This window comes from Chiloscyllium punctatum, chromosome 23, assembly GCF_047496795.1.
Source record: "Chiloscyllium punctatum isolate Juve2018m chromosome 23, sChiPun1.3, whole genome shotgun sequence".
NCBI lineage: Eukaryota > Metazoa > Chordata > Chondrichthyes > Orectolobiformes > Hemiscylliidae > Chiloscyllium > Chiloscyllium punctatum.
The window spans coordinates 92,911,999-92,939,967 of record NC_092761.1 but is presented as its reverse complement, the minus strand read 5'-3'; the positions used below and the strand labels follow the sequence as shown (position 1 = coordinate 92,939,967).

The 27,969-nt window shown below is 41.9% G+C and overlaps 1 protein-coding gene across 2 annotated transcripts in view; it reads right to left on the bottom strand.

Annotated features, from left to right (window-relative positions):
• Positions 1 to 4,727: 4,727 nt before the first annotated feature.
• Positions 4,728 to 27,969, bottom strand: part of tlcd5b (TLC domain containing 5b) — a 35,462-nt gene continuing 12,220 nt past the window's right edge. For both annotated transcript variants that reach the window (XM_072593544.1, XM_072593547.1), the window contains one exon: positions 4,728 to 18,877. In XM_072593544.1, coding sequence (XP_072449645.1) covers positions 18,336 to 18,877 — 542 coding nt within the window. In that variant the 3' untranslated portion in view covers positions 4,728 to 18,335. The remainder of the gene's footprint in view (positions 18,878 to 27,969) is intronic.

The following is a 27,969-nucleotide window of genomic DNA, read 5'->3' as shown; positions in this document are numbered from 1 at the left end:
CTCACAAGCATAATTGAATTCTTTGTGGATGTGACAAAATACATTGAAGGTAGAGCAGTAGATGTGCTGTACATGGATTTTACCAAGGCTTTTGATAAGGTTCCCCATGGTAGGCTCATGTGGAAAGTAAAGAGCCATGGGATACAGTGAAATCTGGCTGTCTGGATACAGAATTGGCTGGGTCATAGAAGACAGAGGGTGGTGTAGATGGAAAGTATTCGGCCTGGAGCTCGGTGACCAGTGACTTTCCGCAGGGATCTGTTCTGGGACCTTTGCTCTTTGTGATTTTTATAAATGAACAGTGGGTTCAGTAAGTTTGCTGATGACACAAAGGTTGGTGGAATTGTGGAGGGCTGGTGTAGGTTGCAACAGGACATTGACAGGATGCAGAGCTGGGCTGAGAAGTGGCAGATGGAGTTCAACCTAGAAAAGTATGAAGTGATTCATTTTGGAAGGTTGAATTAAAGCAGATTTCAGGGTTAAAGGCACGATTCTTGGCAGTGTAGAGAAACAGAGGGATCTTGGGGTCCACGTCCATAGATCCCTCAAAGTTGCCATTCACGTTGGTTGGGTTGTTAAGAAGGTGTACAGTGTGTTGGCATTCATTAGAGAGGATTTAAGTTTAAGAACCATGAGGTTATGCTGCAGCTCTATAAAGCTCTGGTTAAACCACACTTGGAATATTGTGTTCAGTTCTGGTCACCTCATTATAGGAAGGATGTAGAAGCTTAAGAGAGGGTGCAGAGGAGATTTACCAGGATGCTGCCTAGACTGGAGGGCATGTCTTATGAAGAAAGGTTGAGGGAGCTAGGGCTTTTCTCATTGGAGTGAAGAAGGATGAGAGGTGACTTGATAGAGGTGGACAAGATGATGAGCGGCATAGATAGAGTGGATAGCGAGAGACTTTCCCAGAGTGGAAATGGCTAAGAACAAGGGGTCATAATTTTAAGGTGATTAGAGGAAGGTTTGCATAAAGACGTGTAGCTCGGGTACTGGTTGTCATGATTGTGGTTATGTTCATCGAGCTAGGAAGTTGATTTGCAGAAGTTCCATCCCCTGTCTAGGTGATATCTTTGATGCTTTGGAGCCTCCTGTGAAGCATTGTGTTACTGTGTCTTCTGGAATTTATTTGGTCCCCTTCCTGCTACTTTTGGTCGCTGGTTTCGGTTGTTCATTGTAGTGGCTGGTATATTGGGTCTAGGTCAATGTGCTTGTTGATGGAATCTGTGGCTGAGTGACATGCTTCTAGAAATTCTCTGGCTGTCCTATGTTTAGCTTGTCCTATGATCATGTGTTGCCCCAGTCAAATTTGTGGTCCTTGTCATCTGTGTGTATGGCTACTAGGGACAGCTGGTCATGGTGTTTAGTGGCTAGTTGGTGTTCATGGATGCGGATTGCTAGTTGTCTTCCTGTTTGTCCTGTATAGTGTTTTGTGCAGTCTTTGCAAGGAGTCCTGTAAATCTAGGTTTGTTTAATATATCATTTCAGCTGCATGACACTGTAATGTTTTGTTATAAATTCTGTGTCATATGACCCTGCTTCACAACCACCTGATGAAGAAGCTGCTCGTGACTCCAAATAAACCTGTTGGGACTGTAATCTGGTGTGATTTTTAACTTTGTCCACCCCAGTCCAACACCAGCTTCTCAAATCCTGTAAATGATGGTATGATGGGTATAGGGTCTTTTGTCCTAGTGAGCCATTGTCTGACCGTTGCTGTCGGTTTATGGGATGTCATGAATCCGAGTGGTCGGGGACGTTTGGCTATCAGTTTTGAGACTTCTTTATGTAAGGTAGGATGGCTAATCAGTTAGGTCATGGCATGTCCTCATCACGTTGTTTGTCTGGTATGCATCTGCAGATGAAGTTGTGGGATATCCGTTCTTGGCGAATACTCTTTGGGGGTGTTCTTCTTCATCCCTTCATAGGTCGGGAGAGCTGCAGTGTGTTGTAGCCCTTTTGAAAAGGGTCCTAATGTAGCTTCGCTTGTGTGTGTTTGAATGGTTGCTGTTGTATTTCAGGACCTGGTTGGTGTGTGTGGCTTTCCTGTACGTTTTTGGGGTGCATACATCGTTCTGTCTTCTTTGTACCATATTGTACAGGAATGGAAGTTGATTATTAGTTTCCTCCTGTCTCATAAATCTGATCCCTGTGAATATGGTGTTGCTAATCCAGTGTGTGTTCTCGACTTCTTTTCTCTTAATGATAACAAAAGTGTCATCTACGTATCTGATCCAAAGTTTGGGTTGGATTTGTGTTAGGGCTGTTTGTTCCAGTCTTTGCATCACTGCTTCTGCTAAGAGCCCAGAAATGGGTGAAAACATAGCTGTTCCATTGATCTGTTCATATATTTGATTGTTGAATGTGAAGTGTGTCATCAAGCAAAGATGTAATAGTTTGAGCATGCTAAAGTTCTGCTGTGCTGTATCTTCTGGAATCTAATTCGTTCCGTTCCTGCTCCTTCCAGTTGCTAGTTCCACTCGTTCATTGACCATGACTCAATATACCGACCACTACAATGTGTTTACTGATGGAGTTGTGGCTAAGTGGCATGCTTCTAGAAATTCTTTGGCAGTCCTACATTTAGCTTATCCTATGTTCGTTGTGTGTTGTCCCAGTTGAATTTGTGGTCCTTGTCATCTGTATATATGGCGACTAGGGACAGCTGTTTGTGGCATTTAGTGGCTAGGCAGTGTTCGTGGACGCGGATTGCTAGTTGTCTTCCTGTTTGCCATGTATAGTGTTTTGTGCAGTTTTTGCATGAAATCCTGTAAATTATGTTTGTCTTGTACATGATATGTACAGGATCTTTTGCCCTGGTGAGTTGTTGTGTGAACATGGCTGTTGGTTTATGGGCTGTCATGGATCCCAGTGGATGGAGAGGTCTGGCTGTCAGTTCCGAGACTTTTTTTTTATGCAAGAGAATTTCTAGAAGCATAGCAGGAGGTTTCACAGAAGGCTCCAAAGCATTAAAGATGTCACCTAGACAGGGGACGAAACATCTACAAATCAACTTCCCATGACAAACACACCCACATCCATGACTGGAGGAAGGTTTAGGGGAGATGTCAGACATAGATTCTTTACACAAAGAGCAGTGGGTGTATGGAATGCACTGCTGGCAGTGATAGTACAGTCAGATACATTGGAGACATTTAAGCAACTCTTGGATAGGCACATGGATGATAGTAAAATGAAGGGTATGTAGGTTAGTTTAATCTTAGAATAGGATAAAAGGTCGGCATAACATCAAGGGCCGAACATAGAACAGTATTGTGCTGTACTGTTCTATGTTCTAAGGTCTCCTATGAAACAGTGAGACAGAGTGAGAAACAAGAAATTTAGAAAGACAGAACTATCCAGAAGGTCAGCAAATGGGCAGGTTTCTTTTCACAGAAATATATAAATTCCTGTGTTCCTATCTAAGTTTCTTTCAGAGAAACAGTACTATCAGTAAGACAGTTTAACAATCTCCAAATCAGTCAGGTCAGAAGACAAGTCTTGAGTGGCTTAATCTGGATAAGAGACATACTCAAGAAACAGAGGCTGTGGAAGATAAGTTTAAGGGACTCCTGTTAATTAATAATTCTTTACAGAAACCAATTAGTGAGTGCCAAATGAAGTAGTGGAAATAGGGTGACCCTTCACTATCTAAAATTGTTGTAGAGGATAAAAGGGTTGAATAATTTTTCTGATAATTGTAGTAATACCATTTCAAGTCATTTTTATATTTTGTATAATACTTTGTAGTTGTTTCCTATTGTGTTTAATAAACTTTGATGTTCCTTTGTTAAAGATATATCAGCAGCTACTTGTAACTATGTTCAAAGACTGACTTCCACAGTAAACATTAGACATCAAAAACAAAACTTGTGATCTATCAAGGAAAATTTCACTCAGGAATCTGACTTATCCAGTATTACCATTAATTGCAATTATAATAGAATACCAGATCCTGATCTCTCAAGTTTTTTTTCTGTAACTTCCACCATGCTTTATCTTGTCCTTTTAACCAACACTCACCCTGGACATCAAGAGACCAGTCTGGTGTATCACAGGTTGTGAGTGTTTGCATACATATATTGGCTGCAGGCTTCTTGCTCCTTATCTCTTGGTAAGGTCTTCAACTGATTATGAAGTGTAAAACTCCTTTATCTACATCTATACATACTCTGTTTTCAAGTACAGCTCTCTAATGCAGTGTCTAGGACCATTCTATTCACATACTTATTCTAGACTAGCATCTTCTCTATGATCTCAGTGTCACATGATCAGTTGCGTCATTATGATTTTCATGCATCTCAATATACCACAACAGAGTCATAATGTTTTGGTCTGTGGCATCAAAATTCCTCATTACATTCTGCCCCACAAGTCACACACTCCATTTCCCCGGTGGCTGGAATCACTCACTGTCCCAGAATCAGAATGTGAAATCTCCTTTCTTGGAATTTGGGGTTCTCTCTCTCTCACTCAGTAAAAGAGATAGAGGACCAGAAGCAAAGCTCAAACAAAATTCTGTCACTGTGATGGGCCGTGAATCTTGCAACACAGGCAGAAGCCATCTCATCTACTATGCCTGTGCAAGTTTTTTATAAGTTTATTAATCTCAGTCTCCTGCTCTTTCCCAGTGCTTTATATTTCCTTATTCATCCAAAATCATTTCTATCCTACTCAGAAAATTAGTGATCAAATACTTAAAACAATGAAAACACACAAGCGCAGAATTGAATTTTCCCTGTTTACTAAATCAAACTACTGCAATGCATTATTTGACAGTGAAGACTTATACAATAAAACAGTCAGTTTTTGTATTTTTGTATGTAGTCCCTTCATAGTAATGGCTCCTCCTGTGTGTTGAGGGAGCTGGCATCTGACTGAGTATCAGAGATCTGAAAGGTCTGAGATCCTGTGTGTCCAGGACTCTGAGACACGAAGGGCTGAAATTCAAGAGTCTGAAGCGCATTTAGCTCCTTAGAAAGTTTCATGTGCAAATAGGTTTCCTTCTTATTGAGCAAATGGTGCAAATTAATGCAACTCTAGTGTACTCCAAATGTTACTTCAGAGGTTATTCCAGCTTCACATCTTATCTCTCAGATCAGTTAAGAAATAAAATGTCGTAATTGTTTAATAACCTTAAAACCCCTTAAATTCCATAAAAACAAGTACTGACATCAGTATCTTACAAACAATGGAATGTTGGATTTTAATGAGATATTAATTTCTGTTTTGAATATGCTTTACAACATCTTTACTCCTTAAAACTCTCCCGATATCAATTACATGGGTTTCTGTCACCTGACAATGATCAGTCCATTTTTAAACAGTGAATAGACTGAGTGATCCTGTGCACCAGGATGAGCTCATTTTATCAACAGGAAGATCTGAGTTTAAACTAATCACAGACTCAGATGTAACTCACTCAAAAACCCATTCAGTGACACAAAATTAAAAATCAAGCCCGATGAATCACTTATTGAGGATCAGACTCTGGCTCATACTCAATCTCACATCTTCCAGTAATTCCAGAATATTGGAAACCTTTAATGTTACACCGTGTATGGTACCCAGTGGTGGGATTTGGGGAGTGTAAGAGAAGAATGGAAGAGAAAGAGGGGAGACAGTGAGCTGGGAAGGGGTAAAGGAAGAGGGAGGGGAGAATAGGGAGATGAAAGTGAGAACATCTACCAACCACGTTTCCACTGAATATTTACATTCAAGATATTGTATCTTACGGGGACAAGGTCTTCAGGGTCTCCCTCTTCCTTTGGGTCCAAAGTATCATTGTGCCCAACTCCAAAACACTCGGGTGTTCACAATTAACAACTGACTATCTGCTCATACTTGAAACAAAGATCAATTCATAAGTCAATTCTAGTACCTCAAGGATCTGGAGCAAAAGTTGATCATAAGAGATATAGAATGGAAGGCTACAGAAATATGTTCAACACAAAGAATTGTCCATCTTATCCATTCACTCTAAGAGTTCAGAAAGAAATTTGTCAACATTTGACATTTGATCAAAGTGAGGATTGAAAGGAATTTAAAAGATGTTGCAGCAGGACAAGTAAATCATAGAATTTTTACAGGATGAAAAGAGGTCCTTCAGTACATCATGTCTGTACCAGTCATCAACCATAATCCTATTCCCCAGCACTTGGATGTTATATGCTCTGGCATTTCAAGTGCTCATCTCAACAGTTCTTAAATGTCTTGATGATTCTCTGCCCAGATACCCACACCCTCTGGGTGCAAAAGTATTTCCTCAAATCCCCTGTAAACTTTCTACTCCCTATCTTAAAACTATGCCCCTGGTTATTGACCCTCCAGTAAGGGGAAAACGTTTCTCCCTACTTATCATCTGTCTCAAAGAACTTTGTATACCTCAATAATATTCAGCATCACCCACCATCCCAACCACCACCAAGCCTTTCTTCACAGCTGAGTTACTCCATCACAGGCAATATTCTGGTGAATCTCCTCTAGTGCAATCACATCCTTCCGATAATGTGGTAACAAGAACTGTACACAGTACTCCAGCTGCAGCCTAGCTAATATGATTAAAATTGTTTCTCTTGTGGAGAATAATGGATGATGTGGATTGTTTGAGCTGAAACGCTTCCTCACATTCAATCCATTTTTTGCCTTTCAGCAGATTCCATTGGTCTGGATATCCTCTGTGGGTATTTTGGAATATCTCAATCAATATTTGGAGGCAATTTTCAAATATTTTCTTCTGCAGGCTACTCCCAACTCCATTATATGATGTAAACGTTTGTCTATCCTGGCAGTTAGTAAACCACTCTGTGAAGAAAATAAATCTTAAAATTCCACAAATCATATCATGGCACTGGAGAAAATACAAACAGGTTTCACAAAGGTTACATCAGAATTGACAGAATGCAACCATTAAGAAAACTGAACAGGCCAAGATTGCTTCCTTTTGAAATAATTCTATGTAATTCCTCTCTTTAGAGATCCATTGTGAACACAGAGTTCCATTGTGAGCCCATCACTCTATACTCCGATCCACTGTAAGCCCCTAATTTCTAAACACGGCCTGATTGAGAACCTTCACTTTTCAATCCTTCTTGTGAACAATTAGGGGCTTGTGCTAAAATTCATAGAGCTGTTCACAGGCTAGTCAAGCAATATGAGATAGCCTTGGCAAATTAGATTAAGGATAATACAAAGAGATTTTACAAATACATTAGGAGCAAGAGAGCAACTAGAGAGAGATTAGAGCTGCTTAAAGATCAAAGAGGTAGTCTTTGTGTTAAACCTCAGAAGATGGGAAGATAGTAAATTATTATTTTGTCAATTTTTACTGTGGAGAAAGAAATGGAGGCGACAACTTGGGGAAATAATATTTTGAAAAAACTGTTTTGAAAACTTCACATTGCAGAAAAGGATGTGCTGGAGGTCTTAGAAAGTAGAACAGAGATAAGCAGAAACTTCTTCAGCCAGAGAGTGGTGAATCTCTGGAATTCATCGCCACAGAAGGCTGTGGAGGCCAGGTCATTGAGTATATTTAAGACTGAGATAGATAGGTTCTTGAGTATCAAGGGGATGAAATTTATGGGGAGAAAGTGGGAGAATGGGGTTGAAAAACCTATTAGTCATGATTGAATGGAAGACCAGACTCAATGGGCTGAATGGCCTAATTTCCACTCCTATGTCTTATGGTCTTATAAGATTGATGATGGCTTTACTTGGACTTCAGTAAAGCCTTTGACAAGATTCCACATAGTAGACTAACTAGTAAAGTTTGATCACGAGATTCAGGGTGAGCTTATCAATTGGATACAAAGCTGGCTTAACAGCAGGAGAGAGAGAGTTAGAGGTTTAGGTTTTGGACTGCAGGCTGACTGGAATGGTGTTCAACAGGGATCAGTGCTGGGAGAACTTCTGTCATTTATATAAATGATTTACATGAGAATACAGAAGGCAGGCTTAGTAAGTTTGGAGATGACAGCAAAATTAGTGGTACAGTAGACAGTGAAGAAGGTTATCTAAGATTACAAAGGGATCTTGACCAATCAGATCAATGGGTTGAAGAGTGGCAGGTGGAGTTTAATTTGGATAAATGAGATATTTCATCTTGGTAAAACAAACAAGGGCACGATTTACACAATTAAAAGTACAGCCTTGGGTAGTGTCATAGAACAAAGAGACCTAGAGGTTAAGGTACAGAATTCTTTGAAGTTTGCATCATATATAGAAGGCGTGGTTAAGAAGGCACACTTGCCTTCTTTGGTCAGACCTTTGAGTACAGGAATTATGTTGAGGTTGTACAAGATGTTGCAGAGGCCTCTTCTGGAGTTCCATGTCCAGTTCTAGTCACCCTGATATTATTAAGCTGGAAGGGTTCAGAAGAGATTTACCAGATGTTGTCGGGAATGGAGGGTTTGAATTATGAGAGACTGGATCGGATGGGACATTTTTCACTGGAGTGTAAGAGATTGAGAGGTGACCTTATATTGGTTTATAAACTGATGAGATGAATGTGGCAGAGAAGAAGGATTTTAAAAAGACATGAGGAGCAATGTTTTTTTGCACAGAGACTGGTTTGTGTGTGGAATAAACTTCCAGAGGAAGTGGTGGATATGGGTACAGTTAGAATATTTAAAAGACATTTGGACAAGTACATGAATAAGAAATCTTTGAAGGGATATGGGCCAAGTTTAGTTTGGGATGAGGGTCAGCATGGATTGGTTGGACCAAAGAGTCTGTTACCATGCTGTGTGACTTTGACTCTATGATTCTATAACAGCCTAATGTCATCATACTCACTGAACCATGCTCCACATACAATATCCCAGCCAACACCACCATTCCTGGGTGATGCTATTCCACTGGCAGGACAGACACAGCAGAGATGGCAGCACAGTGGTATACAGTTGGAAAGTGGTTGCCCTTACAGTCCTCAACAATAACTCTGGACCCCATGAGGTCTCATGCATCAGGTTAAACACGGGCAAGAAGACCTCCTCATTACTCTGTACCGTCCTCCCTTGGCTGATGAATCAGTTCTCCTCCACGTTGAACAATACTTGGAGGAAGCACTGAGGGTGGCAAAGGTGAAATGTACTCTGGGTGAGGGATTTTAATGTCCACCACCAAGAGTAGCTTGGCAGCAGTGCTACTGATCAAGCATTTCGGGTCCTAAAGGATGCAGCCGCTAGACTTGATCTGCAGCAGGTAGTGAGGGAATCAACAAGAGGGAAAAACATACTTGACCTCATCCTTACCAATCCACCAGCTGCAGATGCATCTGTCCATGATTATATTGGTATGAATGACCACTGGACAATCCTACTAGGACAAAGTACCACTTTCACCTTGATAAACCTTACATCATGTTGTGTGGCACTATCACCCTACTAATTAGGACAGACTTCAAAACAGATCTAGAAACACAAGGCTAGATATAGTCCATCATCAGTAGCAGAATCGTACTCCAACACAACTTGCAACCTCATGGTCTGACATATTCCCCAATCAACCATTACCACTAAGCCAGGGGATCAACCCTTGTTCAATGAAAAGTGAAAGAAAGCATGCTAGAAACAGCACAGGGTCTACCTAAAAATGAGGTGTTAACCTGGTGAAGCTACCAAATGGGATTACCTGCACACCAAAAAAGCATAAGCAGCAAGTGATAGACACAGCTAAGCAGTTGCATAGCAAATGGATCATATCTAAGCTCTGTAGAATTGCCATATCCAGCAGTGAATGATAGTGGACAATAAATCAACTCATTGGAGGAGGAGGTTCCACAAATATCCCCATTCTTAATGACGGAAGAGCCCAACACATCAATGCAAAAGATAAGGCTGAAGCATTCGTAACAATCTTCAGCCAGAAGTAGTGGTTGAGCCAGGTACAGTTACAACATTTAAAAGAAATTTAGACAAGTACATAAATAGGAAATGTTTGGAAGGATATGTGCCAAACTCAGGCAAATGAGACTAGTTCAGGTTAGGATTTCTGATCAACATGCAGGAGTGGACCAAAAGGTCTGTTCCCATGCTGTATCACCTCTAACTATGACTGTATAAGTGCTGAGTGAATGATCCATCTTGGCCTTCTCCAGTGGTCCCCAGCATACAATACTAGTCTTCAGCCAATTCAATTCACTCCACATGTTATCAAGAAACAGTGGGAGGCAATGACAACTTCCCAGTAATAGTACTGAAGATTTCTGCTCCAGAACTTGCTGTGCATGTTCCAAAGCCATTCCTTTCAGCTACAACACTGGCAATGTCATCACCTTCAACATATGCTACATCACTGATTCACATACTTGACCTCATTCTTATCAATCCTTACCTTTCAACAAGTGATGCCCACATTGCAAGCACAAATAATTTTTTAAAACGCTGAATTTCTTTGTGAGCCCATCACTCTCTACAAAACTCCATCAAGAGTCTTACGATCTAGATAAGGGAGAGGTTTCAGAGGATTGGAAAGTGGAAATTTTACAATCACACTCAAGAAAGGAAGCAAGACGACTTCCAACAACTGCAAGTCACTTGGTTTAACATCTACAATGGATAAGGTTTTGTAACAATTATCAGGCACTCAGATAAATTTCTGTTAATTGACTAATCTAACTGAATGTTGTGATGAGGTAACAGAGAAGGTGGTGAAGGAAATATGGTTGGTGTTCTCTATATGGATTTTAATAAAGTGATTTAGAAAGTACCTCAGAGTCATACAGCACAGAAACAGACCATTTGGTCCAACCAGACCATGCCTAACAATCACAAATTAAGTCCCACCTGCCTGTTCCTGGTCTAAATCCCTTCAAACCTTTCCTATTCATGTACTTATCAAAGTGCCCACCTCCACTACTTCCTCAGGGAGTTCGTTTCACACGCAAACCACACTGTGTGAAGAATTTGCCCCTTATGTCTTTTTTTAAATCTCTCTCCTCTATCCTTAAAATTATGTCGCCAATCATGAAATCTCCCATTCTAGGGAAAAGACACCTACCATTAACCCTACCTGTAGCTTTCGTGATTTTCTAAAGCTCTATATGGTCATCTCTCAACCTCCTATGCTTCACTGAAAATGTCCCAGCCTATTCAGCCTTTCTGTTTAATTTGTTGTCAATTGCATGGAATACAGTAAATATTATAGCTATAGTAGTAATAGTGGCATAATCACTATATAAAATTATGATTAGCAAAAGCAAGGCTCATGGAATAGATGGGATAGTGTCTTATTTGTTGATAACTTGACTGAAGATAGAAAGCAATGAGAGGTGGTAAATAGTTATTGTTTGGACTAGAAAATGGTAGGCAGTGGATTTCCCAGTGGTCAATGCCAGGACCATTGCTCTTTTGCTGCAGATAATGACATTGATCTGACAGAGTGGAATTTCAAAACAATTGAAACAATCAAAATTCTGAGGGGACTTCACATGATTGATGTTGAGAAGATTTTTCCACTAGTGGGGAATCTTGAACCAGAGAATTTGGTTACAGAACTAGGAGATTTTATTTAACACTGAGATGCTAAGGAATTTCTTCTTCCTGAAGATAATGAATGTCTGGAATTCTTTTCCCTATTTATGGAGGCTAAATGTTCATAGATCTTTGAAACATTGACGGATCAAGTGCTATGAAGAGCTGGCACAAAAAAGGAGTTCAGGCCTTGGACAAATCAGCCATGATGTTATAGAATAGTGAGGCTGGCTCAGGGGGCTAAATGGTCTACTCCCATGTCTATTTGATTAGATTCCTTACAGTGTGGAAACAGGTCATTTGGCCCAACACGTCCACACAACCTCGGAAGAGCAACCCATCCAGACCCATTTCCCTCTAACAAACCTAACACTCTGGACAACTTAACATGGCCAATTCACCTGACCTCAACATCTTTGGACTGTGGGAGGAAACCGGAGCACCAGGAGAAAACCCACGCAGACACGGGGAGAATGTGCAAACTTCACACAGACAGTCATCCAAGAACCTGGGTCCCTGGCGCTGCGAGAAGGCAGTGCTAACCTTATTCAATTTCTCCAGTTGCCTACACCATGCATATAACCACTTTGCTATTGGTTCTGTGCTATCCATTGTACATAAATATAAAGTGGTTTTAGAATGTTATCATGGTTTTAAATAACTGTTAAACAAAGAGTGGATTTTCACTTCCTCCTCACTAGAAACTGTGGCTGGACACACATTGCCATCTGCTGGAACCTGCTCAAATTGCAACACCAGTTCTACCAATATATTCAACCTGCCAAAGCCATCCGCCCACCAGATCATGGCTGATCGAACTGTGGCACTATCCTGCCTGTCCACATAATGCTTGAATCCTTGCTGATTAAAGTTCTGTGTAACTCCACCTCAAATATACTTACAACGCAGCTTCCACTGCTCTCTATGTAAAAGAATTCCAAAGACTGACCACCCAAGAGAAATTTTTCATCTTGGTATTAAATGAGAGAGCATTTCCCTTATTTTGAAATTGTGTCTTAGTTCTGGATTCCTCCATGAGGAGAGACATTTCCTCAGCATTTACCCTGCCAAATACCCTCAGAACCTTGTTTTTACAAGGTCACCACTTATTCTTCTAAGCTTCAATAAGATTAGGCCCAACCTGCTCAACCTTTCCATAAGTCAATCTCTTCATCACAGGAAGCATCCGAGTAAACCTTCTCTGAACTGCATCCAATGAAACTCCATCAATCCTTAAGAATGGAGACCAAAACCGCACAGAGTGTTTCTGATGCAGTGTCACCAACATTCAGTATAGTTCTGGTAAGACTTCACCACTATTACACTCCACTTGTCTTCCTCACCAATCCACAAACACGCAATGAGTGAACCTAGATTTCCTGGCACTCTATACAAACATTGTGAGAAATCTGTTTTTTTTTCTAAGTTTTGATCATTCTAAGTTGCTCTCTCCCTTTTTACCTCACTGTTCTTGGGGATTCTTTTTGTGTCTTCTTCTGAGGCAAAGCAATGGGGCATGTTCAGTGAACTGTAGATTCCCCTACAGCTGTGAAGTTAATTGCATATTTATTCACTTTATCTATAGTGATACGCAGTGTGTGGAATTGTTATTTATTTCTGCTATTGAGCTCATTGAGCCTGTTTCACCCTCCAATAAGGTCATGGCTGATCTGACCCTTACCTGAACTCTACTTTTCTGCTCATTGTGTAGGCTGACCAACAAATCCACTCAGAGGAGAGGTCTAATTGATCTTTTGAAGAAATCATCAAGGATTAGACAAACGGAATTTAGATTTTTTTTAAACTGTTAAACTGGAATTTAAACTCCTTGGTGCAAAGATTAAAGCTGATGGTGTTACTGTAATTGTATAGAGCCTTGGTGAGACTGCATCTAGAGCATTATGTACATTTTTGGCCTCAGAATGGACCTAATTTTCTCGAATTTCAAAGAATGAAAGGTGATCTCATTTAATCATACAGAAGTCTTACAGGGATTGACAGGATAGATACAGAAAGAATATTTCCCCTGAATGAAGACAGCATCTAGAATCATAGGGAGCATTTTCAGAATAATGGGTTGTCCATTTCAGACTGAGATGAGAAGGCATTTCTTCACTCAAAGAGTGATGAATTTTTACAATTCTTCAAAGAGCTGTAGAAAATCAGTCATTGAGTGTATTTAAGACAGAGATCAACAGATTTCTTCAAAATTATAACAGATACACAGGGGTGAGCAGGAAAACAGTGTCAAGGTTGATAACATACACCATGATCTAGTATAGAGTCATAGAGATGTACAGCATTGAAACAGACCCTTCGGTCCAACCAGTCCATGCCGACCAGACATCCCAACCCAATCTAGTCCCACCTGCCAGCACCCGGCCCATATCCCTCCAAACCCTTCCTATTCATATACCCATCCAAATGCCTCTTAAATGTTGCAATTGTACCAGCCTCCACCACATCCTCTGGCAGCTCATTCCATACACATACCACCCTCTGCGTGAAAAAGATGCCCCTTAGATCTCTTTTATATCTTTCCCCTCTCACCCTAAACCTATGCCCTCTAGTTCTTGACTCCCTGACCCCAGGGAAAAGACTTTGTCTATTTATCCTATCCATGCTCCTCATGATTTTGTAAACCTCTATAAGGTCACCCCTCAGCCTCTGATGCTCCAGGGAAAACAGCCCCAGCCTGTTCAGCCTCTCCCTATAGCTCAAATCTTCCGACCTGGCAACATCCTTGTAAATCTTTTCTGAACCCTTTCAAGTTTCACAACATCTTTCTGATAGAAAGGAGACCAGAATTGCACGCAATATTCCAACAGTGGCCTAACCAATGTCCTGTACAGCTGCAACATGACCTCCCAACTCCTGTACTCAATACTCTGACCAATAAAGGAAAGCATACCAAACACCTTCTTCACTATCCTATCATGGGATTTAGTGAGAGGAACTCAAACAATTCTGTATTAGTAGAGAAATGGAGAAATCGATGGGATTGAAGGCTGATAAATCTCTAGGGCCTGATATTCTACTCCAGACTACTTAAGGAAGTGGCCCTAGGCATAGTTGAGTAATTGGTGGTCATTGTCCAAAATTCTTTAAACTCTGGAACAGTTCCTACAGATTGGAAAGTAGCTAATGCAACTCCACTTTTAAAAAGGTGAGGTGGAAAGAAAACAGGGAATTAAAGATAAATGAGTCTTAAGTCAGCAGTGGGGATGATGGTAAAGATAATGATCAAGGATTTTATAGCAGAGCACTCAGAAAACAGTGGTAGAATCAGATACATTCAGCATGGATTTACAAACTCACAGTTAACAAATGTACTTTGAGGATGTAACTAGTAGAGTTGATCAAGGAGCCAGTGGTTGTGATTTATTTGGACTTTCAGATACTTTCAACAAAGTCATGCAAGAGATTAATGTGCAAAACTAAAGGGTATGGGACTCAGAGCAATGTATTGAAATGGAGAGAAAATCGTTTTGCAGACAGGAAACAAACAGTAGGAATAATTGGATTTTTTTTCTGAATGGCAGTGGGGTACTATGGTCTGTACTAGAATTCAGCTATTCATTATATATGTTTAATAATTAATCAGGGAACCCAATGTAATATCCAAAAATTTGCAGATGACAAAGCTGGGTGGAAGAGTGAGCTGTGAGAAGTTGTAGTGTGATGTGGACAGGCTGAGTGAGTGGGCAAATACACAACAGATATAGTTTAATGTGGATAATTATGAGGTTTCATAGCACATTCATGGCAAAACTAGGAAGGAAGATAGAGATGAATGTTCAACGAGACCCTGGTGTCACAAACTGCTGAAAGCATGCAGGTGCAGCTGACAGTAAAGAAGGCAAACTATACATTGGCCTTCATAGTGAAGGATTCAAGTACAGAAACAAGGATATCTATTTGCAATCAATCAGGGCATTGGGGAGGTTGCACCTGGAATAGTGTGTGCTATTTTGGTCTCCTTATCTGAGAAAGGATGTATTGAGGGAGTGCAGCAAGGGTTGACCAAATTGATTCCTGGGTTGGCAGGACTGATGTGTGAAGGGAGATTGAGTTGGTGTCCGAAACTGCTCCTCGGATTTTACTGCTCCTCGGATGCTGCCTGAACTGCTGTGCTCTTCCAGCACCACTAATCCAGAATCTGGTTTCCAGCATCTGCAGTCATTGTTTTTACCTAGGATTGTATTCATTTGAAGTTAGAAGAATGAGGGCAGTTTCACAGAAACCTATACATTTAACCAGGACTAAACAGATTTAGAGGCAGGGAGGATGTTTCCCAATGGTGGTCAAGTCCAGAATCAGGAAACACATTTTTTAAAAATGAGTCAAGATCATGGTGAGCCATTGCAATTCTCTGCCACAGAAAGTGGTTGTGGCCAAAGCGTTGTTTTCAAGGAAGTAAATAGAGCTCTTGTGGATAAAGAAATCGAGGGATATAGGGAAAGGTGGGATTTGGGTATTGAGCTTGATGATCAACCATTATCATATTGAATGGCAAAACAGGCTTGAGGAGTCAAATGGCCTACTCCTATCTTCTATGTTTCTATGACTGGAAGAGTGGGCTCAAAAGCTGATGAAGGGCTTTTGCCTGAAACATCAATTCTCCAGCTCCTCGGATGCTGCCTAACCTGCTGTGCTTTTCCAGCACCACTCTAATCTAGACTCTGATCTCCAGCATCTGCAGTCCTCACTTTCACCCTCAAAAGCTGAATAGCCTGCTCTGCTCATTATTGCTCATGTTCTTATGTAAAAGATAAAATTGCCTGACAGAAAGGAAAATGGCTGAGTGACTGGAGTGAAAATCAGAAGTGCATGGATGCTGTTTACTTAGTCAAAACTATTGCTGTACCTGACAGTCAATCTCAGAGTTGCTCATCTTCCAATACTTTGTCCATGGGCTTAGAGTAAATAGTACCACATATTTCTGATTATGCCAGAGCTGGGAAATAGAGCGTGACAGAACTGCAGACTCCTGTTACAGCAGAGGCTATAAAGATGTGATGAATAGTCTGGCTTAAAATGTGATTTAGTCACAGTTTTCATAATTTTGTGCAGCTATTTTGGGAACTTGATCAAAAAAAGGTTAAGTAAACCGTGGAATGTATTGAAAGGCATCCTGTTCAAATGTTGCTGGCTCAAGTAGCAATATGGCTTCCTCTTGTGACAGATGCAGCAAGGGTGACTGTGTGTTGCAGGAGACAGGAGGTTTTGTTTAAAATGTAAGTGATACAAGGGGTCCAAAAAAGTGCCCGAAGTGATGACTAGGTTTGCAGAGTCAATAATGATAGATTACTTCCTCTACTAGGTGAATCAGCAAGTTAGGATCAATGCAACAAACTTAAATTTGAGCATTTTAAAACCAAGTTGATATCCTGTGGGGTCTTCAAGCTGTGGTGATTCTTAACCCCCAAACACCAGCCCAATTCCAACATTGTTTGTAGCCAATTTGTGACGTAGGATTCTTCGGTCCTTGTTCCAGAAGCAGCTCAAAACCCAGAGTACTCAAAACATGATGGAAAAAATGGGTTGCCTTGGTAAAGTCAGAACAGGAAGAGTGTGACTGGGTTAGGGAAATATTTACCATGCAGATAGTCATTCACTACAGAAAATGTTAACACATCTGTAAAGTGAATTGCATCGTGACATTCCAGGGAGAATTATATAAAACATGGAAGAGAAACATTTAGGAAAATGGGGAAGGAGCGGGGAAGGAGCAGGGAAGCAACATTAACTGATATAGTTAAACTAGCACCAGGAGTGACACAAAAGCCAAATTTCTTCCTTGGTCGTTGACAACTCTTCAAACTGACCTGAAACAATGAGAGAAGACCACTTGGCCCATACAATCCATTTCAGCCTTTACACTCCACAGGGAAACAATTCAATTTCATTTACTCAGCCTGCTCCCACATCCTTCAAAACCTTTTCTTTAGATCCAGCTAGCTATCAGTTGGATTTATGCTACTTATCAGAACATAGAATAATCTCTTCCTTCTAAGAACCTTTCATTTACTGCATAGTCGATGACTCAAATTATTCCTGACAGAGCCAAGGAGAAACATGGAATGTTTGAGAAAAGCCTTAAAAGCCAACAAGAATCCAGGAAAGCTCAAGGCTAGGTATTCAATGTCTCAGTTAGATCACTGTCTTATAAGCGGAGCCACACTGATCACAAAGTTCCATTGTTTACCTGTGTCATGTTAGCTGTCATCAGCTGGACTGGCAATAGACCCAGAAAAATTGGATTCAATTATCCCAAGTGTCGATAGGGCCAAAAAATAACCAGGAATCATGCATCTGATCAGTGATCCCAAGTCAGTGAGAAAGGAAATCACCCAGGGGTCCTGCTCCTGATCACTGTCAAGTGAATCCTATCCGTTAACAGTCACTGTCCAGGACAGCAGGTGGCCAATGGCTCTTTTCTAACATCACCAGGGACCTGGATCACATGGTGAATCAGATATTTCAAAAGAGGGAAATAAACTGAAATGAAAAAAAAAACAAGTCCAGGTCAAAATCAACCCAAACTGTTTGTTGCACATGTAGCATAGTCAGGAAACAAGACTGATGTTAGACACGATGCAGAGAGACATTTTGTACTATTCAAATGCCATTGATAAAACTGGTCAGTTTTGGGGAGGTTTTCAGCTAAAAGTGATTGGGTGCAGATGGCTACATGACATATCCTGAACTGAGCCACAGATTCCCCTTCATTAGGGTAGCCCAAAATCATGAGATGAAAATCACATCTAAAGGAAGTCACTATAGAGGAATACTGAGGAAACGATGAAAGACATCTCTGGTTGTGCTTGACTGCCCCTCAGAACTTTGCACCAGTGCTATAAGCTAGCAAGCTTTATTTACGTGTCCATTGGCGTATAGATGAAAAGGGCATCTGCTCCACTCTCTCCATGTCTTGTATTTGTGATTAATCTTCCTCCAAGCAAACTTGACAATGCTCAGCATGAACAACCAGGACACTGCATACATGGCGACTCCTGCCAACTTCACAACAGGGAGAGGTACAGGGGAAGTTAACTCACAGTACAGCAGCCTGCCCCCAATCCCGATCCGCACACAGCTAAACAGCAACACAAACAGCAAGTCAACAATATCTCCCAGCACGGAGTGGTAATGGCCAGATTCTCGAAGAAACCAGCGGATTTGGAGGAAAGGATTGGTCAGTTCACTGCCAAAGATGACAGCATTGACTTCGACTGCTGAGTGTCCCAAAGCCAGCACCATGACGATGCCAAGGATACTGAGACAGTGGTGAGAGAGCATCACCAGACCCTCTGTTTGAAAATAAATACACCAGCACATATCAAATATAAAATAACCCAAAGACAGACACAGCACTTGAGTCTGAAGCTCAGTATTTGGAGAGCCTGAAAAACAAAGAAAAATTCAATATAACTTGCAGTTTTGAAACTAAATTATTTCCACTTTTAACAAGTCACTCACCAGCTCAAAACCAGTCACAATTACACAGTTATTTAATATTTTGAATGAAACTATTTAGGAAAATTGAATTCATTAAAAATAGAATATAAAATCAAAAGATTACAGATATTGGCATTTTGAATAAAAACAATGAGAATAGACCGATAATCGGCCGGGTTGGATTTGTCCTGTGTGTGTACAGGACATGCCTCAGCCTTTTTCACATTTTGGGTGGATGCAAGGGTTGTAACTGGACTGGAACAGCATGGTCAGGGGAGGCATAGCAGGTTTTGGAGAACAAGTCTTCAGTAATATTGCCAGAAAGTTGTCAGGGCCCAAAGCCTTTGCAGTATCCAATACTCCCAAATGTTTCTTGATATCACATGGAGTGAATTACGTTGCTGAAGACTGGTATCTGTGATCCTGGGGACCCACTGGAGAAGGCTGAGATGGATCATCCACTCAGCACTTCTGGCTAAAAATTGTTGCAAATGATTCAGCCTTATCTTTTGCACTGATGGCTGGGCTCTCCCATTATTGAGAATGGGGATACTTGTGGAGCCTTCTCCTCCAGAGTTGATTTAATTATCCACCATCATTTATGATCGGATGTGGCAGGACTGCAGAGATTAGACCTGTCGGTTACATGGCAACTGCTGCTTATATTATTTGTAGCTTCACCAGGTTAACACCTTGTGCTCCAGAATTTGCATACCCTTAGCCAAACTGTTCCAGTACAGCTATAACACTAGCATTGATGAGACAATGTAGACAATTGCCCATTTATTTCCTGTATGATACACCATCAGTAGATATATGTTTTTAAATGGTCCAATCCACATGTTTAGTAACAGCCTTACTTCACTTAGCAACATTTCATAAAACTCTCACTCAACTAATTATTAGCACCCTTATTTATACAAATAATTCAAAACCAATTAGTTCAATTAATACATTTATTACCTATTCCCTAATTCCATTTGATCTCAGGCACCCCTTTAGATCTTATTAGATGATAACACAAAAAGCAGAACAAATCCAACTCAGCCAATTACAGCCACATCAGTCTACTCTCGAACATCAATGAAATGATGGAAGGTGTCCATCAACAGTATTATCAAGCAGCACCTTCTCAGCGATGCTCCTGACCTTATTACAACCTTGATTCAAACATAAGAGCTGAATTAAGGGGATGAGATGTGACATCAGGGAGGCCTAGCAAAGCTGAAGTCTATGGGAACCAAGGGTAAAATTCTCTGCTGACTGGAGTCATATTTGGCATATAGTAAGATAGTTGTGATGGTTGCAGGTCAGTCATCTCAGCTCCAGGACATCTCTGCAGGAGTCCCTCAGGGTAGTGTCCTATGTCCAGCTATCTTCAGCTACTTCATCAATGACTCCCTCCATCATAAGGTCAGGAATGAGGATTTTAGCTGATGATTGCACTTTTGCAACTCCTCAGATACAGAAGCAGTCCATGTCCAAATGGAGAAAGACCTGGACAATATCCAGGCTTGAGCTGAAATACAGCAAGAAACGTTCATGCCACACAGGTTTTACCATTTTGTCAGGAAATGACCATCTCCAAAAAAGAAGAATCTAACCATTGCATCTTGACATTTAATGGCATCATCACCACTAAATTTCCTACTGTCTACTATTGACTAGAAACTGAACTGGACAAGCTATATAAATACAGCAGCTACAACAGTAGGTCAGTAGAGGCTAGGAATCTTGTGGCAAGCAACTCACCTTCTGACTCCCCAAAGGCTGTCCACCATATGCAAGGCACAGGTCAGGCTTGTGATGGAATACTCCTCCCTTGGATGAGTGCAGCTCCAACAACACTCTAGAAACTTGACACCATCCAGGACAAAGCATCCCATTTAACGGGCATCAAATCCACAACCATTTCCTTTGTCCACCATCAATCTACTGTAGCTGCACTGTATACCATGTACAAGATGCACTGTAGTAACTCTCAAAATGTCTACTGTCAGCATCTTCCAAACTCATAGCACTTCCATTTGAAGGACAAGGACATCAGATACTTGGGAACATCACCTATTGGAATTTGTCCTCTACACCACTCACCTTCCTGACTTAGAACATTAAACATTACAGTGCAGTACAGGCCCTTCCGCCCTCTATGTTGTGCCAGCCTGTGAAACTAACCTGAAGCCCATCTAACCTACACTATTCCATTCTCATCCATATGTCTATCCAATGACCATTCAAATGCCCGTAAAGTCTACTACTGTTGTAGGTAGTGCATTCCACGCCCCTACTACTCTCTGATTAAAGAAACAACCTCTGACATCTGTCCTATATCTATCACCCCTCAAATTGAAGCTATGCCCCTTCGTGCTAGCCATCACCATCAGAGGGAAAAGGCTCTCACAGTCTGCCCGATCTAACCCTCTGATTATCTTATATATCTCAATTAAGTCATCTGTCAACCTCCTCCTCTCTAAAGAAAACATCCTCAAGTCCCTCAACCTTTCCTTGTAAGACCTTCCCTCCCTAGCAGGCAACATCCTAGTAAATCTCCTCTGAACCCTTTCGAAAGCTTCCACATCCTTCCTATAATGTGGTGACCAGAACTGTATGCAATACTCCAAGTGCAGCTGCACCAGAGTTTCTACAACTGCAGCATGACCTCATGGTACCAAAACTCGATCCCTCCACTTATAAAAGCTAATACACCCTATGCCTTCTTAACACTCTATCAACCTGGATGGTAACTTTGTACATGGACACCGGGATCTCTCTGCTCATCTATTCTACCAGGATTCTGAGCATTTGCCCAGTACTCTTTATTCCTGTTACTCCTTCAAAGTGAATCACTCATACCTTTCTATAGTGACCTTAGTGTTATCCGCAAATTTACTAACCCATCCTTCTACGCCCTAATCCAAGTAGTTTATAAAAATGATAAACAGCAGTGGACCCAAAACAGATCCTTGCGGGACATCACTAGTAACTGAACACCAAGATGAACCTTTCCCATCAACTACCATCCTCTTGTCTCCTTTCAGCTAGCCAATTTCTGATCCAAACCACTAAATCACCCTCAATCCCATGCCTCCATATTTTGTGCAGTAGCCTACCATGGGGAACCTTATTGAACGCCTTCCTGAAATCCATATACACCACATCAACCGCTTTACCCTCATATACCTGTTTGGTCTCCTTCTCAAAGAACTCAATAAGGTTTGTGAGACACGACCTACCCTTCACAAAACTGTGCTGACCATCCCTAATCAACTTATTCCCATCAAGATGATTATAAATCCTATCTCTCATAATCTTTTCCAACGCTTTACCCACAACTGAAGTAAGGCTCACTGGTCTAGAATTACCAGGGTTGTCTCTACTCCCCTTTTTGAACAAGGGAACAACATTTGCTATCCTCCAATCTTCTGGCGCTATTCCTGTAGACAATGACAACATCATGATCAAAGCCAAAGGCTCGGCAATCTCCTCCCTGGCTTTCCAGAGAATCCTAGGATAAATCCCATCCAGCTGAGGGGATTTATCTATTTTCACACTTTCCAGAATTTCTGATACCTCCTCCTTGTGAACCTCAATCCCATCTAGTCTAGTAGCCTGTTTCTCAGTATTCTCCTCGACAACATTGTCTTTTTCCAGAGTGAATACTGACAAAAAATATTCAATTAGTGCTTCCCCTTTCTCCTCTGAATCCACGCACAACTTCCTACTACTGTCCTTGATTGGCCCTAATCTTATTCTAGTCATTGTTTTATCCCTTAGAAAGCTTTAGGGTTTTCCCTGATCCTATCCATTAACAACTTCTTATGTCCCCTCTTTGCTCATCTTAGCTCTGTCTTTAGGTCTTTCCTGGGTACCTTGTAACTGGATGTAGGTTTACTCACTGAGCTGGAAGGTTCATTTTCTGCTTTCTATTTATATTCTTGGGCTTCTTTGGGTTGGTGATGTCATTTTCAGCAATGCTTCACCTGAGGCCCACTGAAGATGTTACCTAATAGGGTGACAAAACATCTCTTCCTCCTTCTCACTTTAACCTCCTTCCACCTATCGCATTTCCAACACCCCTCCGCCAAGTCCCTCCTCCCAACCTTTTATCTTAGCCTGCTTGGCACACTTTCCTCATTCCTGAAGAAGGGCTCATGCCTGAAACGTTGATTCTCCTGCTCCTTGGATGCTGCCTGACCTGCTGCACTTTTCCAGCAACACATTTTCAGCTCTGACGAAACATCTGGAAATGAACCTTCCAGCTCAGTGAGCAAACCTACATCCAGAACTCTTAATCGCCCTCACTGAGCTTCACATTTCATCCTAATAGAAGCCTTCTTCTTCCCCTTAACAAGAGATTCAACTTCCTAAGTAAACCACGGCTCAACAACTTCTTCCCTGTCTGACAGGTACACACGTATCAAGGATACACAGTAGCTGTTCCTCGAATAATCTCCACATTTCAATTGTGCCCATCCCCTGCAGTTTACTTCACCATCCTATGCATCCTAAGTCTTGTCTAGTCACATCATGTATTAGTCAGGGTAAATATAGGGTAGGGGAATGGGTCTGGGTGGGTTACTCTTCAAAAAAATAGGGGGCGGCACGGTGGCTCAGCAGTTGGCACCGCTGCCTCACAGGACCAGGGACCCGGGTTCAATTCCTGCCTCAGGCGACTATCTGTGTGGAGTTTTCCACATTCTTCCTATCTCTGTGTGGGTTTCCTCCGGGTGCTCCGGTTTCCTCCCACAATCCAAAGATGCGCAGGTCAGGTGAATTGGCCATGCTAAATTGCCCATAGTATAAGGTGCATTAATCAGGGGTAAATATAGGCTACGGGAGTGGATCTGGTTGGGTTGCTCTTCAGAGGGTCGGTGTGGACTTGTTGGGCCAAAGGGCCTGTTTCCATGCTGTAGGGAATCTAACCTATTCTAAATCGTAATTGCCTTTCCCCGAGCTGTAGCTCTTGCTCTTGCCCCTGCACCCCCCCCCCGGTGTATACCTACCCCTTTGCATCACTAAAGTAAACATAACTGAATTGTGATCACTATTATCAAAGTGCTCACCTACCTCCAAATCTAACACCTGGCTGGGTTCATTACACAGTACCAAATCTAATGTGGCCTTGCCCCTTGTTGGCCTGTGTCAGAAAGCCCTCCTGCACACATTGGGCAAAAATTGACCCATCTAAAGTACTTGAACTAGTCAATATTTGGGAAGTTAAAGTCCTCCATAATAAGTACCATGTCACTCTCGCTCCTATTGAGAATCATCTTTGTAATCCTTTCCTCTACATCTCTGGAACTACTCAGAGGCCTATAGAAAACTCCCAACAGGGCAACCTCTCCTTTCCTGTTTCTAACCTCAGCCCATACTACCTCAGTTGATGTGTCCTCAAATGTCCTTTCTGCACCATAATACTGTCCTTGACTAACAATGCCAGCCCCCACCTCTTTTACCATCTTCCCTGTTCTTACTGAAACATCTAAATCCCAGAACCTGCAACAACCATTCCTCTCCCTGCTCTATCCTGGTCTCTGAACTGACCACAGCATCAAAATCCCAGGTACCAACCAATGCTGCAAGGTCACCCACCTTATTCTGGATGCTCCTGGCATCGAAATAGACACACTTCAAGCCAACTTCTTGCTTGCCAGTGCCTTCTTGTGACCCTGAAACCTTATTTCGGATTTCCCTATGCTCAACCTCCTCTGTACTCAAACTACAATTCAGATTCCCATCTCCTGCCGAATTATTTAAGCCCTCCCAAAGAGTATTAGCAAATTTCCTCCCCAGGATATTGGTCCCCCCACTCTGGTTCAGGTGAAGACCATCCTGTTTGTAGAGGTCCCACCTACCCCACAAAGAGCTCCAATTATCCAGGATTCCAAAACCCACCCTCCCTGCACCATCCCTGTAGCCACGTGTCCAAGTCCTCTCTCTTTATTCCTCACCTCGCTAGCACATGGCAAGGGCAACAAACCAGAGATAACTGTTTGACCTAGCTCTAAGCTTCCACCCTAGCTCCCTGAATTCCTGCCTTAAATCCCCATCTCTCCTCTGACCTATGTGGACCACAACCCAAGGCTGCTCCCCCTCCCCCGCAAGGATCCCGAAAAACACAATCAGAGGCATCACAAACCCTGGAGCTGGGAGGCAACACACCACCATGAGACTCTCTCATTCCCACAGAACATCCTGTCAGTTCCCCTAGCAGACCCTCTGCTCCTTTTCCCCCTTCCCTTCTGAGCATTAGGGACAGATTCTGTACCAAAGACCTGTGCCCCATTGCTTACCCCTAGTAAGTCCCACCCACCACCAGCAAAATAGTACCCAAAGCAATTTACTTATTGTTATGGGGAACAGTCACAGGGGATCCCTGCACTACCTGCCGATTCCCTTTCTGTCCCCTGACAATAACCCAGCTACCTGAGATGTGACCTGAGATGTGACTACCTCCCTGTAACTCCTCTCAATAACTCCCTATGCCTCCCGAATGATCTAAAGTTCATCCAGCTCCAGTTCTCTAATGCGGTTTTCAAGGAGCTGAAGTTGGGTGCACTTCCCGCAGATGTAGTCAGCGGGGACACTGGTGGTGACGCTTACCTCCCACCTGGAAATATATCGCTCTTCTTTTGGTCAGTGGGTCAAAGTCCAGCAAAGTCCCTCCCTAATGGCATTGAGGGTCTACCTACAGCAACATGATCTGCAGCGGTTCACAAAGGCAGCTCATGATCACCATCCCTAGGAATGGGGAAAAGATACTGGCCTAGCCAGCAATGCCCACATCCCTCGAATTAATAAAAGACAAACGGAAATATCTGAATTCAGTAGATTCCAGCATGAAGGATCAATGCGCCTCAACTCAGGATCCCAATCGCAGCAACTCTGTGAAGAGTCGGATCAGTGTTCTACATTAATGATGTCAGGTACCCCCTCTTACAGTGATATGTGAGTAATCTCCATGGGGAGAAGGCCAAAAGAGGCAGAATCAGTACAAACAAATTCCCCCATGCACTATGATTTTATCACCCACAAACAGCCTTCATGCACCCTGACCGTAGATACAAAATCAGATAGAAATTCCCAGGCTGAGATAGAAAATCTCAGCCAGAAGTAAATTAATGGGCATATCCCAACTGAGACACTGTCTAGTAAATATGCACAGTCAAGAAGTGATGTAAGTGAAAAATTATTTTGTTACTGGTGTATGAAGCTAGCGATTAGGCAATATGTTCTGTTTTGCCTTAGCAACATCAGAATCTGAACTCATGGTTTTAAGTACTCCAAAGCACCCCAAACACCTCCCCCCCCCCCCCCTCTCCCGCCACACACACACACACACACACACACACAAAGTGCCTGAGTTATGCTCGGGATGCTTAGCCAAACTGCCTGTCTGATCTTGGTCTCAACACTGCAAAGTCCAAACTTCATTCAAAAGTGTATCTTTTTGAGCACAGATTCATCAGCAATAGCAGACAGTTGAAAATTTACTTAAAACTTTAATTTGTGACTGAATAAATTCACTGAAATGCAAACAAAGATTTTTCAATCAACCTGTTCAGCGGCACACACCTCCAAAGCCATCACATCTTGAGGTGTACTTGGACCCAGACCTTTTACCCCAAGGTAAGGTATGAGCCCTGTATCACAGCAGCCTTGAATCCATGGTATTGGGTGTTATTTTCTTAATCAACCTATTCGGAGATGTTACCACACACTTCTGGAGCAGGTGGGACTTGAACTCGGTGCTTCTGGCTCAGAGGTAGGGACATTATCAGTCCACCATAAGAATCCTTTCTGGCCAAAAAATATATTTTTGGTATCCAGCATCACTTTCATGCACAACACAATCTTTTCTCCCACAACCAAATCACCCATGGTATTTTTCAGCCTTTATCTACCACACCAAATCACCTAGGTTCCAATTAATCACTTTACATGCAATGCCTGGGAGGGGCAATGTAATAACATCAAAGTTGAAAGAACTAGACTATTTTTTAATCAACTTTCAGACACGTTATGACACACCAGTGTTGCAGAAGGGACTTAAACCTGGATTTCTGGTTTAGAAGGTAGGGATACCACCACTGTACTACTCCTGCCCTCTGTATGCTAATTTTCTTTTTTTATATTTGGAAGTGTTATCACACACAAACAAAAACAACTTTTTGTCCCACCACCAAATGACTCGTGGCATATTTCATCCATTAACTACCACCACTAAATCATCATGTTCTATTTAATTAATTTACATGTAAAAGTACCGTAAGGACTTCACAATATCACAAAAAGTGAGGGAGAGATAGCGAGAAAGGGAGGCGATTAAATCAAAATTAAGTTGGACTGGACATTAATTATATCAACTGAAGTTAAGTTGTATAGGTGAAGAGCACTCGTTGAATAGATACTTGAGCACATACCAACAGATACCTGATGGTGGAGCTGAGCCAAGCTCAGAGATAATACCTGTCATGATCTATTCTGAGAATATATCAATACTAAATAAAGACTGACTCCGATTTCACCTTTCACTGACTGGTGATCACGAGCATAACAACCTTTTACACTTGCTTAATCTACTTAAATCAAGATGTGGAGGAGCTGGCGTTGGACTGGGATCGATAAAATTAAAAATCATACATTACCAGGTTATAGTCCAACAGCTTTATCTGGAAGCACTAGCTTTCAGAGTGCTGCTCCTTCATCAGGTAGCTACCTGGTGAAGGAGCTGCATTACGAAAGCTAATGTTGTCAAATAAACCTGTTGGACTATAACCTGGTGTTGGAGCAAGTGAGGACTGCCAATGCTGGAGATTAGAGTCAAGATTAAAGTGGAGCTGTAAAAAAGCACAGGTCAGGCAGCATCCGAGGAACAGGAAAATTGACGTTTCGAGCAAAAGCCCTTCATCAGGATGAGGCTGGGAGATCAGGGGTGGAGAGATAAATGAGAGAAGATTGGGGCTGGGGAGAAGGTAGCTGAGAGTGCAATAGGTAGATGGAGGCGGGGGTGACAGTGATCGGTCAGAGAGGAGGG